This window comes from Ceratocystis lukuohia (assembly GCF_044167205.1).
Source record: "Ceratocystis lukuohia strain C4212 chromosome Unknown Supercontig9_pilon, whole genome shotgun sequence".
Lineage (NCBI taxonomy): Eukaryota > Fungi > Ascomycota > Sordariomycetes > Microascales > Ceratocystidaceae > Ceratocystis > Ceratocystis lukuohia.
The window spans coordinates 648,596-667,842 of NW_027263528.1; the positions used below are offsets into that span (position 1 = coordinate 648,596).

The 19,247-nt window shown below is 47.7% G+C and overlaps 2 protein-coding genes across 2 annotated transcripts; one reads left to right on the forward strand and one right to left on the reverse strand.

Moving 5' to 3' along the window:
- Positions 1 to 4,264: 4,264 nt before the first annotated feature.
- On the reverse strand, positions 4,265 to 5,968 carry HOO65_090145 (Protein kinase domain protein; the record flags this gene model as incomplete). The annotated part of the gene is made up of 1 exon (XM_071001609.1): positions 4,265 to 5,968. The coding sequence occupies one exon, from the start codon at positions 5,966 to 5,968 to the stop codon at positions 4,265 to 4,267; it is 1,704 nt and encodes a 567-aa protein (XP_070856031.1).
- A 2,714-nt stretch (positions 5,969 to 8,682) lies between these two features.
- On the forward strand, positions 8,683 to 10,995 carry HOO65_090146 (uncharacterized protein; the record flags this gene model as incomplete). Its single annotated transcript, XM_071004463.1, has 6 exons — positions 8,683 to 8,874; positions 8,983 to 9,486; positions 9,546 to 10,415; positions 10,473 to 10,515; positions 10,611 to 10,753; positions 10,798 to 10,995. The coding sequence occupies 6 exons, from the start codon at positions 8,683 to 8,685 to the stop codon at positions 10,993 to 10,995; spliced, it is 1,950 nt and encodes a 649-aa protein (XP_070856032.1).
- Positions 10,996 to 19,247: the final 8,252 nt, after the last annotated feature.

The following is a 19,247-nucleotide window of genomic DNA, read 5'->3' on the forward strand; positions in this document are numbered from 1 at the left end:
CCACTCTATCAATCTTGCTACATATTCCCCTAGAAAAGGAATTTAAATCTCGCCTCCGTAATTCGCGGCAATATTCTCAACACTACGTGTTATCGAGTGCTTACTGATGCTATATTCTGTCTAGACCCGCCGATAACCAGCAGCTTTCCAAACCGCACCTCTTGTATTTCTCAAGTAAATCCGCCGCTCTTTCTTATGGCGCAAGTGCCGCTAAGTTTATCTACAAACAAAGAGTTCGTCTCTTTGATTGGGCCACTTCCAGCAAAGGAATATGTCGGAAATGCATCATAATTTGAGACAACGAGACCTCCAGCCAGCGTTAAGCCAGAGAAACATGCTAGAAATGCAATGTAATCTAGTACAGCATAGTTTCACCCAACATAACCCTGAGCCATTCCTCTGCCAAGGCAATATGCCGCAAACCCAGCAGAATTTCTTGTAGCAAGTCCCTCAGCTAAACCTGATGCAGTGCCTGAAGCACCACAGTTGGCGGATGTTCCCCCATACTCGCCTGGACAGATATGGGACCTAGTTGGACTTGAACATGGATATCGATCTGCCAGCCGGCTAAAATATGTCTCCAGTCAAACAGCTCATTCACATGTCTAACAATGGCTCTTGTAACACTAGCTACAGTGCCGAAGCCCAGCAGTTCCCACCTCAGGGCTTGAAGCCACCAAAAAAGCCTCTTCACAACGAGCCCGTTACAAATGTGTCTAGGCCAAGACTGAAAGCTCCTGTGCTAACTCAAGATGAGGCAAAAAAAACGCCAGCCTACACAAGAGTCATTGGTTGTTGGATTCGATGCAATATGCGGAGTATTCAGGTAAGTCGTGCTTCGTGAAAGGGCTATGTTTTGTGATGTTTTATTAACCAATTCTCTATAGTGTGTCTAATGAGAACGACAAGGACGGCGAGTGCGTCACGTGTACAAAGGCTCACCCCAGAATCAGATTCTAGAGATTACCTTGCCTTCGCTACAGAATCACAGAGGTTGAGCTTTACAAGCCTCTTTGAGATGCGGGGAATCCAATTTTGACAAGGCGAGACGATGCAAAGCTTTTGGGCATAGAACGATTTGATTGGGAATCATCCGACATGCGAACCGTCTGTCTTGTCGACGGTCATACCGATATTTCTACCAAGCTCACCGTCCGCAAGTTCTTTCCTAGAGATGGTGATGAGATGAAACGGACGTGGGCCACTAGCAACAGGACTGAGGCCGGTCGATGTTATACTGTTTGCCATTTCTGATCTAGATGCGGCGTACTGGGAACTTAAGAAACACTTTTCAAAATGGGCTATCAGTGCATGCAAAAAGTGATTCATCCACTTGGCGAAGTTATGTTCAACACATACTCTTTAGCACCAGATGCTAGCAAAGATTCCTAGGTATCAGAGAAAACGCTACTTCGCCATTCACGGAAGCTGTGGATGTTTATCCATCTGACAACCAGATCCCAACACATAGTTGGATAATTTGGATATGCAGAGCATTTCGAATGACACAAGTCCATTGTATAAGGAAACAAGAAGCGCCAGTGGTTCTTGTTCTACCTTTCCATTTTCATCATTCTGCACAATATTGCCCCGACCATAGCGCATGACGCTGTGTGCTCGCAAGGGTGGGCTAAAAGTGAGTCTTGGTTTCCCTTGTACTGGTAGTGTTAGAACGCTTGGTACTAACAGGCCCCAGCAGCGGTTTGCTCGTCCAAGCAGGGCTGAGGAGTATCACAAAGAGAAAGACAAGAAGAACCTCGCCAAGAAACAGAATGTGATAGTACTATGGGCAACGCACTTGCTATGCAGTGGCTAATAGGTAGCTTTTAGGAGCGAACACTCTTCTGGGATACTTCCATAACTGCAACAAGGGCTACTATCCGTTTAGCACCGAGTGCAATGATATGGACCCGGAAGCTCTGGGCGAGCTTGACGAAAAAAAGACGCAGTTCATACATGACACAAGGAAATGTCCGTTCCAAAGGCAAGTGAAGCATGGGCTGAGAAAGCTAGGCCATCTCGTTTCCTTGTCTTTCTTGTGGGACACATCATATGGCCAAGGCATGGGCCCAAATAAAAGCCAAGCGGTAAGAAATACGCCGGTAGAACTGGTGTGAGAAGGGCTTTTTTCATGTCAGCCAGCACTTTCAAAAGGAATGGAGGCCAATGGATATCAATACCAAGTTCTGCCTAAACAAGAGGATAATGGACAAGGGACAAGGGACAAGGGACAGGGGACAAGGGACAGACAGAACTGGGAAAAGTGACAAGTGGCAGGAGTGAATAACGGAGAAATAGCTTCTGTTTTACTGTCCGCATAGTTGCATTTAGTGCAGTTGGTGATTGATACGGAAGTAAACTGTTCAACAGAGCTTTTCCTGCTTTTTTCCCAAGGCTTAGCGGTCATGAAGAAACACACCAGTTTCACCTGTACACAAGCTGCATAAGCGGAAATTGCTGAAAGATGCTGATCGATAGATGCAAGTAAGCAAAGTGCTATACCTGCATGCAAAAGTAACTTTACCTGCGAACATTTTCAACCATTTGATCCATGGTTGTCGATGACAAGTTGGATAATCTGGGAAGGAGGAAGAGGAAAAAAGAGGAAAGAACTTGCGTAATCACCAGGTTGAGCTGAAAAGCGAAAAAGGCAATGACAAATGAAAATTTTGACATTTTCCCCTCCGTCTCTCGTCTAAATTCCTTCTGTCTTTTTTGTTCTAGTCCATTTAGTTTGTCGATTAGATGCGCACCGCGCCTTATGAAAATCAGGTTGCCTATTATTTGCACACCCTATATTAAAAATGGCTTAGTGAGTCTCACAATGATCTTTGTCCCATACATATAGTTATGCTCCATTGTTCCTATGCGATTATTTTCTTAGTAATTGACAGTTATATCCAGAACAAAGATCTAGCACCTTGTGCGCTTGGACACATTCCATCACTAGCAAATAGCGACGCCCGAAATACTAGCCAGTCACAACGCACATGATGCACCCCTCAAAAGTCACACCCTAGCCTCACGTCCCTAATCCCCAAAAAAAGCTTTCGATGGCTGTCCCAACAGTTGTCGCCCAGAAACAGCGTGTTATCTTGCTGGACAAGCTGATGGGACTCGAGGTCACAGGGAAGACGTGGGTCTTGTGTTTGGCAAGCTATCCAGATATCACTACACTTACCGTTGCCTTCTCCAGGACGGCCGGCGCCTTTTCTTCGAATCGAATCGCGGAAAATAGACTCAGGAAGGGCTTAGATCAGAGACAGCAAAAGAAAATTTCCTTGATTCGCTCGCTGATACTGTAATACTCAACACTGCAATTGTGCCCTCTGGCTTATGGGTCAAATTTCGAGTCAACCGCTTCCCCCTAATAATAACTACAAAGCTATTGGCTATAGAGGATGGGGAGTTGCCCTTCTAACTGTTCAACTCATCCGATGGAATCACCGAGCTCTACTCGCTGGTCGTGACAGATGTGCTTACCATAAAATATCTACAGACCTTTTACTACGGATATCGCTAGCGGACAACTCAGCACTTTCAATTCTATACGGGAATCCCTGGAACCTGACCGACCTATGACACATGCTGCAAGAACATCAGCTTTTAGCAACCGAGGTATTAGTTACCCTGTCGGCTGTACATTTCCGATCAAACCCATGACATGTGTTTGAAGGCCATAACAACGGAGGAGGTAATTAGTCTTACATCTGTAACTTTCTGTCTCTCACTCGACAACAGCAGGATTTCCGTAGTGCCTTGGAATATTTCAAATTTGGGGATAGGGACTAGCCGGCTTCTTTTCTGACCTAAGATTATCAAATCTGATGCACATGGTTGCAGCCCACACAGCCCTCTAGAGGCGGGTCACAGGACGAAAGACTGCCATTCTTTATGCTGGGCTCTCCCGTGACTACACTACAAAAACTACAAAGTTCACCTAGGGCCTGCTAATAATGACGGACTGAGAGTGATACAGAAGGAGACTTCGCTATGGAATGGCTCTAACAAAGTTCCTGGCGGACCCCATGGTTCTTTGTCATGGCTTACTGAAATAGGGCCATGACCCAAGCCATCAGCCTCTTATGATTGAAGGCACAGACAAAGCCAAGGGCAGGGGGGGGGGGGGCGAGGAAAGATGGTGGAGTACATGGCTTGAGCTTGTAATGAACGAATGTTTGATTGGACTACCTACACTAACGCTTCCTATGGACTAGACAATTTAGTCATCTCCGACCGCTTAAAACACTGTACTGTCAGATAACTAATGCTTACTTGACCTGGCAAACATATCTAGCTCTCGCTCCACTTCAGACAGTGTGGGCCTATCATAATAGTTGTTGGACCAAGAACCTGCTTCTATCTCTTTCTCTCTCGTATCCAGCCACATCTCTGCCTTTTCCACCTGATCCCTCCAAAACTGCATTGACAGCTTTTTAATAGCTTCTTGATGCCCCTGTGGTGATAGATTGCTTTCATCGTATCCTTCGGCAACCAACTTACTACCCTTTTGGACAACAAGAGAGTTGAGCTGTTCTGTCCGTCCTCTTGTACAACGGTCAATCAAGTCTCGAATTGGCTGAGGCGTCAGGCGATATTCGGGAAAACTGATATGAGACTCCTGGGCGTACGATTGCCATATTATGGCCTTGTCGGGGGCTGGGACACCCTCGAAAAAACACCACAAAACACGGCCAAGCATGTAAACCCCGGCATATTCTCTCTCGGCCTTGTTTAAAGCTAGCCAAGGCACATTATAGCCTTCCACTGGTTCGTGGTACTGTTGCGCCATGATCAAGGAATCCCAGCCCGGAAGTAGCCGTGAGAGTCTTTCCACACATCGCTGACGTACTTGCTCGTCAATCTTGTCACTCTTTGCCAGAATCCGAATGTATTCAATGGCATTGACTTCGGGCGCACTAAACTCGCACCAGACTCCACGCTGCTCGAAATCAACCATGATGATATTGTCATCCTGGCTCAGGAGAATGTTCTCGCACCGAAGATCAGGGTAATATAGACCGAACCTTGAGCTGAAAATATGGGAGACGGCACTAGTGAGCTGCTGGGCCCAGCGGATCTGGTCCTCCAACTTGAGAGTCTTATCAATACGTCTCTTTGGGAGAACATCACGGATACTGCCTGCACTGTGGTACTCAATCAGAAAGCCTACAACACCTTGAGTGCCTCCAAAGGGAGACCGCTTTGTTACAAGTTTCACCGGCCGACTGATGATATTGGGATGTGGGTGCTTGGAGAGCGTCAGGAGTATGTGAAGCTCGTGGTACATGAACTTGATGAAGTTTGTGACGGCTTTCATAGCATACACTACGCCGCCCACTTCAACAATGGAAATTGAGTCCTGGATCTGCTGTTTCACATGGATATCCCTAAAATCGACAGTATCGGGTAGAAGCACTTCTGGGCCCCATAAGTCTCTCAAGGACGCCACTGAGTGAAAGGACGCCTCGAGAAAATGCATGGGAGCGACTTTGATAGGCGCTGTCGCCGGATCTTTAGGCAAATCATCCAGAATGATGCGTGTGCCGAAGATCTGGGAATCATACCATTCACCCGGATTAGGCAGACGATCCGTCCATGCCTGAAGCGCCTGGAGAAGGTAGTCGTGGATGCGGAGATGTTTCAGGCGCTCGGGGTCTCTGGTGTGGAAGGCGAGGCCCAGGTCCAGCGATTCACAGATATCGGACGACAAGTTGTCAGATGTGGGAATAAACACATCGATGCGCAGTGGGGGCACACGAGTCATGAACAGTGGGTAAACCAGGTAGTGCGACCCAAGGCCTCCAGAACAGTCGATTCGCCAGCGAGGAGACTCTGGGGGAGACAGGTCACCGAACTGAGAAGCCTGGCTGTCAGAGGTGTCATGGCGTAGCGTTGAGTGAGATGGCAAGAGGAATCCCGCTGTGGGGTGGGCAATGAGGTCAATAATTCCAAGATTGATGTTCATGATGAGAAGGTGTGAAAGTGCAGTGTCATTCTGACGAAGCAGCCAGTGGCGGCAAATGCCTTTTATGCTTTTCCTCTTCAAGCCTATATACTCTCTTAATATTGAAGGCCCACCACCTGAAGCCTGGCAAACACACTGACGATGTCATGACAGGGCTGAGGATGAAGCCTAGAGGCAGACAGTGGTCCAACACATTGTGAGTAAGCATGCATGGGCTAGGATGCAAGTGCGCTTTATCTTCTCTTGTTATTCGCCACTTCCAACGGAGCAAAAAACGCCTAAAGCAAGGCTCTCTCCAGACCCTTTTCACCTATCAATAGCTACATCCAATGTTACTCCACTTCTATTTGAGGCCAGATCCGACGACTTACAAGGTAAGTTAATGAACGGGGTGCGTATTTGACTAATGCTACGCTGCAGCTCCAGACAAGGATGTATTTGCCCATTCCTGTGCATACTATCAATGTGTAGGACTCGTTTCTACAGCCACAGCTACGTAATATACTGGTTCACCATTGCTTGTCATTGGTGCCTTTACTGCCAAAACAATCGAGCTGTGGCTGCCCAACAGGAGGAGAATAAAGTAAAAGTCACCTGCAGTTAGACAAATGCAAAGCCTTCGACGCATGCCCTGCTATATTTATTTGCTGTGTCCTTTTTTCTTTCCGTCGGTCTCTTACTTCTATTTTCCTTTTCTCTCCTTCTCCAACTTGCTCTGCTTGGCTTGGTCTTCACACGCCTCTTCCTTTTTCTTTCACCGACTCAGCCATTTTTCGCCCTACTTACGCTGACGCTCTAATTAATGTCTTGTTTTATGCTTAGTCTACGAATAAGCCAGGATTAATTTGTGTGTGGTCGATTTTTCTTTTCTCTGACAATAGCCTAGCCTACGCTAGACTATGCTGTGCATCCTAGCCTGCATTCACGATATTTACAACATCCCTTCCATCCGTCGCTCACCGGCCCATCTGACGTGACGTACCTTTGGTATGTAAGTCCATGTAAGGAGCACGCACCATGTGTTGGTTAGCTCCTCACCGGCCCCGCTCCCCTCCTTCTCCGCCTCCTTCTCTTGAGACTAGGAGACACATGGTGTTCATTGCTATCTAAGAGTGGGCCGCAAGTGCCTGGCCCCAAAACCAGCTGTAGTAGTACCCCGTTATACTACAGGAAAACGTAATCAACGGGCAGTCTTGAGCCACCGGTGAGGGAGAGAGTGGTGGGTACGTGCGCATCCATTTGGTACGCCCGTCCTCCTTCCATTCAGCCCTCCGTGGAGTAATGTCGTACTCTTAGCACACATAACTTCTACTACAGGCTGAGAGATGCCGTCATTCTTCTCCTGTCCTAGGAAATGTTAAACTCATTGGCATTCCACAATGGCCTGTTACGTCTAGGAAAGAAAAGAAAAGAAGAGGAAGGAAAGAAAAGCATTCCTGATTCCTAATCACCGACCTTGATTGCTCATCTTGGAACTAGACGCATACACACATACATGCACAAACATGATGTTCAACATTCTACCACTCAAATTTCTTCTGTTCCAGTCACGACAGCGGCCCTTTGCTTATTGGCAAGGTTCCTGGGCGAAACTTACACGCGCATACCTCCCTGCCGAGCTAGACGGTTTTGCCCGGCTTCACTGCTTCACCCTGCCATCTGACCCCAGACACCGGTCTCTAGTTTGCTTGTCCGAATTACAGAGCTAACCAAGTATTCCTTTCTTTCTAGCACGCACGATCGATGATCTCATGCCCACTCAAGACATATAGACAGACCTTATTATCCTGTCCCTGCACTTGAAACTTCACCCCCAATCATGGTAGGACAAATCTGTCACCTATTCGTTCTTTGCTCCAGTTTCTTGTTGGTTTCTGTATCAGCTATCACTATCACCACTTTCAACCCAACCCCCCCCCCCCCCCCCCCCCCCGGCCTTCATTTGTCCTAATCAGTCTCATCTGGGCCGGCATAGTCGCCATTCTATCGTATAGCCCAGCTCGCTTCAAGCCATTCCTGATTTTCACCCGCCCTTTCTAGTTATCCACTTGTACTAACTAGTGACTACGAGCCGTTCCCCTTACAGGCCAGGTTCAAACACTTCCACAACCAACACACGCCTCAGGAGCATTCTTTTAGGATCTCCAAGAGCTCCTGTCCCCCCAATCAAACCAGGCAATACCGCGGCAAGCGGGGATATATCTCGCGTCCATCCCCCGCTCACAATCTACACACTGTCTGCGCAGAATGTATCCAAGTTCTGCCCAACATCGAAGATAGTATATCACCAGAAGTACAGCCAGCGTTGTATCCTGAGAATCTCACCCTTCCTTACACTATGCTCGACATATCTTGTTTTCCTTATACTGGCAATAACGAGAATGCATATCTGAATCTAACTGCAACCTCCGGGTATGGGGGGTGTCAACCTGTCAATGGCTGCTTCATGCCCAAAATTTGCCTTCCATTAATAGGCAACGGCGAACCAAGTATGTCTATACCTTGCCCACACTGCATGTTATCTGGTTCCTACTACTAACACGATGTTACATCTAGATTTGCCGACATCTAGCAGCTTTCCAAACTCTACCCCTTATCTTTCTGAAATGAACCCATCGCTTCTTTTCCAGACAAAAGGACTGCAAAACCCCTCTAGCAAGAAAGAACATGATATCTTTTTTGGGCCACTTTCAGAACAAAACAATTTGCCGCAAATGGGTGAGGTTATCGTCCAGCCAGACCTCCAGCCGGCGTTGGGCCAGGGAAACATGCCAGACATGCAATATAATCTAGTAGAGCATCGTCTCATCGAACATAACCCTACGCCGACTTCAGGCCAAGGCGATATGCTACAAATCCAGCAGAATTTCATGCAGCAAGTCCCTGAGCAAAGCCTGATGAACTCGGTATGTGGAGAACCTCTGCTTCAAGCGGGCTGTGACCTTGACTCTTGGGCGCCAAGTTCTCTCCCACAGGCCATGCAATTTAGCGCAGCGGTCTCTATGCCAATACAGGCCCCACTCGTGTCTCCCGATGTTTTTGAACCCAACGGAGCAGTGCCTAAAGCATTGAGTTTGGTGCCTGTTCCCCCATATCTGCATTGTCAGCAAATGGCCTCAGTTTGGCATAACTATGTAATGCCTGAAGACAATCACCTCGATCTGCTAGCCGACCAAAATATGATTCCACCCAATGAATGCCACGCCATGCCTGACATCGACCTCTACCCAAGCAGCTACAATCATGAAGGCCAGCAGCACCCGCATCAGGGCTCGTTGCCACCAACGCCACCTCCTGACAACTACTGTGCTGAAGCGCAGCAGCCCCTATCTCAGGACTTAGTGCTACTAGAAACACCTTCTGATAATGAGTCCACTACAAATGTGTCTAGGTCAAACCAACCTGAGGAACAACCCCTCAAAAAACTACGTAGCCCTTTTTCCAAAGAGTTACGAGATGGGACAGCTGCGACAAGACGCATTGGCTCCTGTATTCGATGCCAGATGCAGCGTATTCGAGTAAGTTATGTTTAGTGAAAGAGCTATGTTTTGTGACATTCTATTAACCAATTCTCTAGTGTGAGCCTAATGAGCAAGGCGAATGCGCCACGTGTAAAAAGGCTCGCCCCAACACCAAATTCTGGAGATTGCCTTGCCTTCGCTACAGAATCACAGAGGTTGAGCTTTACAAGCCTCTCACAAGTGTGCAGAATCTAGCTTGGACGAAGCGAGGCAATGCAGAGCTTTTGGTCACGAAACAGTTTAAGTGGCAATCAGACCAAATCCGGACTGTTTGCCTTGCCGACGGCCATACCAATATTCCTATCAAGCTCATTGTCCGCAGGTTCTTCCCTAAAGATGGCGATAAGATGAAACGGACGTGGGTCACTAGCAACGGAGAACTGAGGTCGGTCGATGTTACACCTTTTGCCATTTCTGATCCAAAAGCGGCGTACGAGGAACTTGACAAACACCTTTCAAAAATGACCTATGAGTGCATGCAAAAAGTGGTTCGTCCACTTGGCGAAGTAATGTTCAAGACATACTCTTTAGCACCAGACGCTATCCAAGATTCACAGGTATCATATGATGAGAAAAAGCTACTTGGCCATACACTGAAGCTGTGGATGTCGATCCGTCTGACAACTACATCCCAACACGTAGTTGGAGAGGATACTTTGGATATGCAGAGCATTTCGGATGACACAAGTCCATTGTATGGAAAAGTGCCAGTGTCTCCAGTTTTGGGTGCACAGCTGGACACTCTTCTAATTGACAGAATCCAATACCGGCTCCGTAATGACGTTCTCAAATTGCTGCAGAAAATGATCCAGAGAAACAAAAAACAAGAATGGTTCTCGCTCTACCTTGCCATTTTCATCATTCTGCACAACATTGCCCTGATCATAGCACACGATGCCAGATATGCTCGCAAGCATGGGCTGAAAGTGAGTCTTCGGTCTTAATCATTGGTGTCAGGACGCTTGAAACTAACAAGCCACTAGCGACGTTATGCCCGTCCAGAGAAGGTTCAAGAGTATCACAAAGGTAAAGAAAAAAAGACCCCTGCCAAGGAGAAGAATCCGATTTATTACTGGAAATGCTGCATGTGACCTATGCAACGGCTAATGGATAGATTTCAGGGGCGAACACTCTTCTGGCATACTTTCATTACACGAACAAGACCTACTACCCGTTCAGCGCCAAGTGCAAAGATGAGGACCTAAAAAGTCTGGCTCAGCTTGACGACAAAAGGATGCAGTTGATACGGGATACAAGGGAATATGTCCGTTCTAAAGGTAAGTGTAGTATCTTGTATGATGAGCTTAGAAAGCCGAATCGTCTCTTTATCCGCCGTTCTGGTGGGTCACATCACATCACATGGCTAACAAGGTATTGGCCGAAACAGAAGCTGAGTGGAAAGAGATGCGCGAGCAGGGCCAGAACGACAACGACTTTTTCTATGTCAGCCAGCTGTTCCAAGAGGGATGGAAGCCGATGGACATAGATGCCTCTGCCTCTGCCTAAGCAAAGGGACAATGACGGAGGGACAGAAAACAGCAGGCGGGGAGTGACAAGTGAATGAGCAATGGATGAACAGGAGAAATGGCTTCTTTCTTGTTCTGTTCCACACTTGGTGCAAGGTGAAAGATTAGTCACCCTTGGGCATTCCAAGTGCTGATATGCGGATACCCCGATGGCCGGGTGTGAAAATGACAATTGCGAAGGATGGCATGTGGTGAGATTATGTGTAGAACTATGACAAGTGTTGCGGCTTAGCACGGAGAATAGAAGGCGGCGAGGCAGGGCAGTAACATAGTGGAACCAGTAGATATAGTTCACCCTGCACACCAGCATAGCCATCTAGTTGGACTCCTTTGATGTCCCATCGAACAATAAAGATTTCATACGTTTGTCAGCATTGCGCCTTCACCCATCACTACAAGAATGGCTCCTCTATGGGTATGATTGCAAGCGGAACGGTCGTTACCGTTGTAAAAACACGTGAATGGCCAAAATCAACAAAGCCTGAAAACTGGGAATGGGCTACGACTATGAAGGCGATTAATGCGGAAGGCCAAGCGATCTAGCCGCTTATAGTGGGAGAATGGTGAAACTACCTTGCACTCAACCTCCCAGGCGATTGAGCTACTGCCACACGACCCACAATGGCTGGGCTGATGGCGAGACGAGTCCTGAGTGGCGAAAGCGCTTTGATCAGTGTACAGCCAAGCGAGCTAGCAGTCGCTATCGTCTTCTCGTCAGATTTTCTATAACTAGCATTCCAAAAACCGAGTTTTTCCCAGCCTTCCATGCGTCATTTCATGCTATTATGACAGGAAGAAACACCAAGTTGGCATTTACAGGAGACTGGTCGGCCCCCCTTGCCCCAGAGAGCGTGGTCTTGAGGCTTAATGCGCAGCTACGGACTCCAGCGCCTGCCGAGGAGGTGATTAGCCCTGCGACCCCTTAGGTCTCCAAGACCCCAGAGACTATTCCTGAGGCCGGGTCTCAGTCTCAACATCTTGAAATACGGATTAAAAGGCATCAGAGAAGCTCCCCGCAGTCAGTTCTAGAAGCTCCAGAGTCTCCTGAGAAATGAACCAAGGCAGTTATGCACAAGGTTGCCTTACTGGAGGCTGAGAACCAAGATCTTTGGCAATAAGCACGCTAGGGTGCCAAAAGGGCTAGACCATAGAAAAGAGGGGCAGTGATAGTAGAGGAATCGGTCGAACGGATGTTGATGCGCAGGTAGCAGCTGAACTGTGAAGGAGCAGTATGGTGGTCAGGGAAGGGTGCTCAGCACTGTAGAGCGCCCATAATGCCAGAACATTTCGGGTAGCGATTGGGACCATCAGGGAAGGGCACAGCGAGTGATTTTGATTAATCAACTGGCTTGTTACGTGTTTACTGAGGGCTATAGGAGTAGGGGCGAAGAAATTGTGGCCCATACTTGGATGCAGCGCGTGCTTATCATGTATGTTGGTGATTGACAGGAAAAAAGGATGAGAGAGAGGGCAGTAAAGTTTCTCACGGGGCTTTTCCCGCATTGTTCCTGGGGCTTATCAACACATCATTACATAACTGATGCCGTCTTGAGTTGGCAAGCATTTCCAGCTCTTGCTCCACGTCAGATAGTGTTGGCCTATCAAAACAGTTGCTAGACCAAGAACCTGCTTCTACCGCACTTTGCCTTGTTCCACGTTGTTCAAAGTCAACCATGATATTGTCATCTTGACTCAGGAGGATGTTGTCAGACGGAAGATCAGGGCAATACAGGCTGAACTTTGAGCTAAAGATGTGCGAGTGCGAGACAGCGCCAGCGAGCTGCTGTGCCCGGCGGCGTTAAAGGGTGGCTCCGGGCGAGATGGAAAGAGGAAACTTGCTGTGGGATAGCCAGAATGTTCGGCGATTTCAAGATTGATGGTCATGGTGAGAGAGTGTAGGATTCCGCCGCCATTAAACTGAAGATACGAGTAGACGCTGCTGGTAAGAGTCTTCTCTAATCTTTTGGGTTTGCATGCAGGGCCTGTAAGCCCAAGACCAGCAAGGACGCGGTGAGTGTAAGCCTGCGTGGGCTAGAGGGATAACGGGGTTTGGACCTCTTACAGTCTGTCCTGTCCGCCTTTGCCAAGAAAGGAAAAACGCCTAGGCCTCTATTGAGAAAGAGTCTCTTTTGGCCGCGCTCGCTAATGCTATCAATGGCTGGCCATGCCTGATGCTACGCCACCCTCTTCAGGCCAAGTTCAGTTCAGTTAGCTACCAGATAATGAATGAGATGCATAGTTACCTAATGCTATACTTGATGATGTAGATGCATTCTCTTATCTCAACCCTTGAAATCATTCTGTCTTCTCGCCTCTAGCCACGGCTATGAGATATGCAGGTCTAGTGTTCCTGGCTATTGGTGCCTTCACCGCCCAAGAGACTTGGCTATGGCTGCCCAACAAGAGCGGAAAGAACTAAAAAATGCTTGCAGTGGAACAGATACAAGGCTCTTTCCTCTCTGCATCTTCCCCACTTTATTTATTTGCTGCATGCTTCCTTCCACTCATCAGCTCGGCCTTGCGCATCCTTTCCTTCCTCTCTCACTGACCGCTCTTCTGCCTTCCCCAAGCTGATGTTGATTAGCCTCTTGTTTTTGGCTCTTGCTCAGTTTATGCACAGGCCAGGGCTACTCCGCATGTGGCATCTACTTTTTTCCTGTGGCAGTATCTTGGCCTAGCCCAGCCTATGCTAGACTGCATGTCACAGCCCGCATTCAGGATGTCTGTCCATGACATCTAATCCCCCATTCATTAGCCCATCTAGACTGGTGTAGCCATTCATCCCTCGATGGTAAAATCTAGCTGTAGTACAATCTTGCTTTTTTAACTCAATCCCAGTGCTTGTTCTGTGCTTCCCATTGCTCCACTTGTACTAGCTAGTGATTACAGGCTGTACTCCTTACGGGTTAAACGCCATTACGATTAGCGCATCTCTCGGGAGCACCCCCCAAGAGATCTCTGGGACCTCCCGCCCCACCAGCCAAGCCACATATCACCCAGACACTATACCATGTCTTTTGTACATAGAGTTTATAGAAGTAGCGCTAGTACAGCACTAGAGCCAAATCCGTGTAGACGGCTGGTGACCCTCCTTTTTGTAACACCATGGTTGTCATCCTATTTTTACCAAGCCTTCGATAATTAATAGATCCCAATAGCGCCACCCCGCGAACGTTATATAAGCCAACTCATAGTACAAATCGGTAGGGCGTACTGAATGTCCTTGGAAAAGAGAAAAAGAGATCCGTAATTTATGGTCGCTGCTTCTTTCTAATTCTTGGCCGAAGAGCGGATGCTCATCATCTATTTATATATTCCTCCTTACTACAGTGGCTAGACCGAACAAACCAGCCCCTTATGTCTGATACTAACCCTAATGTTTGGCCAAAATTAATCAGGGTCCACAATCTTATTAACCCTAACGCAAGTTACTAACAGGGAGTTTTACTAAACCATCACAATCCAAGCCTTTTCACAATCGAACTTGATCATTATAAGATGCAACGGGTCTGAAAGGGAAGCTGAAGATTATTAGAATGAATCTGGGAATCGGGGCCACACATATATTAGACTAAAAATGTCAGCCTAGCTCTGCTCAGATAGTTGTCTTTGGCCTTCCTTTAGTGACGATGATAACGCTGCTTTTCAACACACTATACATGACTGCACTGAGATACCCGTTGGCTTTTTTTCTTGATTTTGACGTGGGCCGTCGCTCTCCGTAGCCCTTTGCAATCCTAGTTTTGCTCCAAGGATGCCTCTTGAAATGCGGACTATTTAGGTCATCACACAGTTGCTAAACTCTTGAACTATCTATGCTAAGCACCAACTACAACACATTCCCTTCTAGGATCTCGATTTCGATTCACAATGCAGGCTACTACTCCTCCGTATGCCCGTCCATCTCCCTTCAGATATCTCCCATACCTCTTCTTTCAGTATCTACTAGCGCCTTTCCCCCCTAAGCCCATTACCTTCCAGTATTGTTGGGTGCCTTTGATACTCCCTCGCGGTTGGGATCAAGTCTCTGATAGATGGCCTATGGGCAATACTGGTGCAGTCAAGTCTAAGGTGAATTGAACGAAGGCAGCAGTGTCGGTATAGGTGAGGAGGGCACAGTCGGTAGGGGCGCACACCATGAGGACGAATCTTCGATGATGACTTTGAATGATGGCACTGCACCTTCTGTTGATTGTGAGATCACCTCTGAGGTTGAGAATTGCTGTGGTAGCTGTACATGCTTCTGGGGACATGCCTTTGAGCTCGCTATGCAGCCTAATACATGCTATTAGCTGCATCTCGACTGCCTCGTTCGCTACCCCCCGCCGAGACCTTGGATATGGTGCTATGGTGCTGTAAATTCTTAGTAGCTGGATTGATGTATCGCCGAGGCTTCAATAACAGCCAAGGAGTACCACTGCGTTTAAATGCCAGCGAGGGGAGAAATGATCCAGCCGCAGGACTTGGTACTGACTGAGCAAGCCTCTTAACATCTAAGCACAAAGTAGCCCCATAAACTAAAAAAAAAGGAACTTGAAAAGTATCACGATCAGAATGGACCGCTTCTGCTCAGGAGTGTCCCCTGCTCTTCAACTCCCTCTCGGCCTCGTGTGACACTCAGTCACGTGCTGAACTACATAGTTATTCAGAAAGGTTGATTAGTAGAGGTGTTTGCCGCTTGGTTTTGCTGGACTTGGGCTCTCTGGGTCGGTTAAGTAGTACATGCTTTATCGCTCTCCAAACTCCGGAAAGGTCCTGTGTAGATCTTTTGACATGCACTCTGAGAAAGCCGTGAGTACCTTTAGCATGTGAGGGTGCCACATTACCCAAGTGAGGGTGCTGGCCAACTCAAGCCTTCACGAGCTTGTCTTTACATGGATCAAGCCAAGTTGTCTTGATATATCCAGCCTCTTCTATACACTCCAGACAGCGCCGTGTTTCGAAATCTTGCACACACGTGCAGAATGTTTCTTCATCCAGCTATGTAATCATTGCACTCCAGAATTTAAAGAGATGATTCCAAGATTCAAGTCCTCCGTGTCGGCGTATGAAGACTAGCTGGCAGTAAGAAAGGACTCCTTTGTTTACGTGCCGTAGGCATAAAAGCGAAGCAGCAGACACATATCAGAAAGCAACGGCATCCATTCAAGTGGTACATCGGTCTGTTGAGATAGCAGGGGGGGAACTCGAGTATTACAGACTTTGCAAAGCAATTTAAGCCGGTCTATAGCCCGAATGTAGCCCTACTTCGTCTGGCTACCGAGGAATCCAAACACAGTCCAGAAGTAACGCTAGAAAGAACCAACTACAATCACATCAAAAAGTGGCATATCGTATTTGTCAGTCTTGTGTGCGTAATCTAGGAATAGGGTCTCTGGGTAGAGCTCTGACCTTTACAAACTGCTCGTTTAGTATCTGCAGTGCAGTTGCAGATATCTCGTTAGCGGCCAGCCAGGCACTTGTAACCATCTTCCAAAAATAAGCGCTAGACGCAAGGGAAGGACGTCTTCTTCACTTGACAGAGCGATGTCCTAAACACTCACGGGCATTTCATGATGAAAAACGCCACTTCAAAGTACACTGAAGGTGTGGCTGTCTGTCCATCCCCCCAACCGCATCCCAGCAGACCACCAGAGAGGATACAAGATGTACAAAGAATTTCAGATGAGACAAACCACTGCATGGAAAAGCATCAATGCTTCCCGTTCTAGGTCCCCAGATCAGGCTTGTTCTGGTTGGCAGAATCCAAATCAGGGACCGTGAAAAAACCATAAAATTGCGACAGCAAATGACTCAGAGAAACGAAAGCCGCGATTTGTAGCCACTTGCTGCACAATTTTGTGCTGACAATAGCACATGATGCAACATACGCCCGCGGACGTGGGCTGAAAGGAAGTCTTCATTTCCTTCTCGGCCCCTCAACCGTCGGTGTCAGAACACTTGAAACTAACAACCCACCATCGGCCTTTTGCCTGTTCATGCAGGGTTCTAGAGTATCACAGGTGAAGAAAAAAAGAGCCCTGCCAAGAAAAAGAATACGATGTATTACTATAGGCAAGGCAATAATGTATGTCAGGTACACGACGGCCAATAAAGAACTTTTTGGGGCGGACATTCTTCTGGGGTTCTCCCATTGCTCTAGCAAGAATGACGAGGAGCTAGAAGCCGACAGAGCCAGTACGAGAACAAACTTCCTCTCTACATCAGTCACGAAAACAAACGGAAGCATGGAACTGATGTCTCCGATTCTGCCTAAACAAAAGTACAGTGAGTAGAGGGCCTAGGGACAGGGGACAGGGTTCAGGGGGAGTGAGTTGCAGGGGCTAGTGGCAGTCAGTTGACGAGTGCAATGAACACAAGAAACAGAGAATGGCAGGGGGGGTCTTCCTACACATTTGGCTAGCTTGCACACAGAGGTGGGTGATTGATAAGAAGAAAGAATGAGAGGGCACCATCATTTGCCTTTTCGTCCGCCTCGCAGCCGTGAAGAAACACAGCGCTATTAGCTTCACAACCACTCATGAGTTGCATAAGCGGGAATCGGTGAGGGGCGTAGATCGGTACATGCAAGTAAGGCAAGCAAGTACTCTGCTTGCATACGCAAGTGCTTCACTGATAGACATATAGGCATGCGGATAAAAACGCCTCTGAAGACTCGACATGAGATTTGCGATAGAAGCTAAATCTGGGAAGAAAAAAAGAGGAAAGGCACGAGGGAAAGAAAGGAAAGAGCGTGCGTATTGGGTAAAAGACGTAATTGCAGTAAACGGAAACCCGTTTTTTTTCATGCTTTCCTGCCTTATTTGCACACATTGTTCTGTGCAACTAAATCCTCGCCTTGTTTTTTTTTTAACTTGGTGACAACTTGGGAAGCTTCCCTCTTCTCTTACTTACCATACTTATGCTGATCTTCAAAGTAGCCTGCCGCTCCTTCCCCATCACACCGGTCCAAGCCTGTATGCCTCCTGCTCCTGGTCATGGCCAACATCATACCATCTTTTCGCTCACTTTTACATTGTCTCCTTTGTCCCCCCCCCCCCCCCCTGACAGTAAGTTGATTATTGTGCCCAAGTTTTATTTTACCTTATTTATCGAGCCTGAGACTATTTTCCTCTCGTCTTTAAGCCTTCTAGGCTGAGGCTGTCTTGCCTGGCCGTAGCAGGCCCTCCCCTGGGATAAAAAAAGAAAAATAGAAAATAAAAATTAAAAAAGAAGACCGGCTGACACTGCCTAGGAGAGTTTTGCTCTGACAAAGGACCAAGGGAACGGAGGGTCCTGTTTGGCGCTCTGCTCTAGTTAATATCCGGCACTGCACTCCTTTCTTGGTCTATGGCCCTCCCTCCGGCTTGGAGCTGCTCTAGCGCAGATGCAGATGCAGATGCAAGACTCAGTCGTGCACTCCCCTCTCCTGTGGCTCTATGCTTATTTTATCGCAAAGCATCCCTCCTGCGCTTTTGTGCGTGCAAAATGTGCCCATCTGCCTAGGATGGGCGCATCTGAGCATGTGAAAAAAAAAACACGGAAAGGAACGAAAAAGAAATGAGCCAGTAATGGCACAATGTTCATGTTGATAGACTGGCAAGCAGGCAGCAAGAGAGATATCTCGCCAAATCAGCCTCCTTTCATCAAGCAAAAAAATGACACACACAAAACGAGGGACACAAAACGAGGGACACAAAACGAGGGGACAATATCTAACGAACAACAACCAAGCCCGGCCAAGCCCGGCCTGGCCCTTACCTCCAAGCCACCGTCTAACATCTTGTTGGTAGGCCACCCCCACCCCACTCCCTCCTCTTTCTTTTTTTCCATCCCACGACGCTATATGCTATGGGTATCTAGAACAGCCGTTAAAGGCTTGCTAGAAGACGTGAAGACGTCAGAGAAACAGTTGGGACACCAGCAATGCAGGCTAATATAACCATATTCCTCCTTGGTGAAGGAGTCCCCCCAGTAAGAGACGCTCACTTAAACGGGGAAGCAGGCCTCGGGAAATGAAGGCTGCTCCTTACTGCCACCGCCGGCATGATATACCGCGCTACTGCACATCTGCTAATTAGTGAGTCCCCTTGGCCTCTTCCAACTCTGCCTCATCTGTTGAGTTCAAGTTTCAAGTTGGAACCCTCCACGCCTTGGTTGCTCCATCACTCGGCTCCTATACCATTGGCCTGGCTCTCTTCAGTATTCTAGCCAATCTTCTTCTAGCTGTGGGCATCTGTATAATGTTCCCGA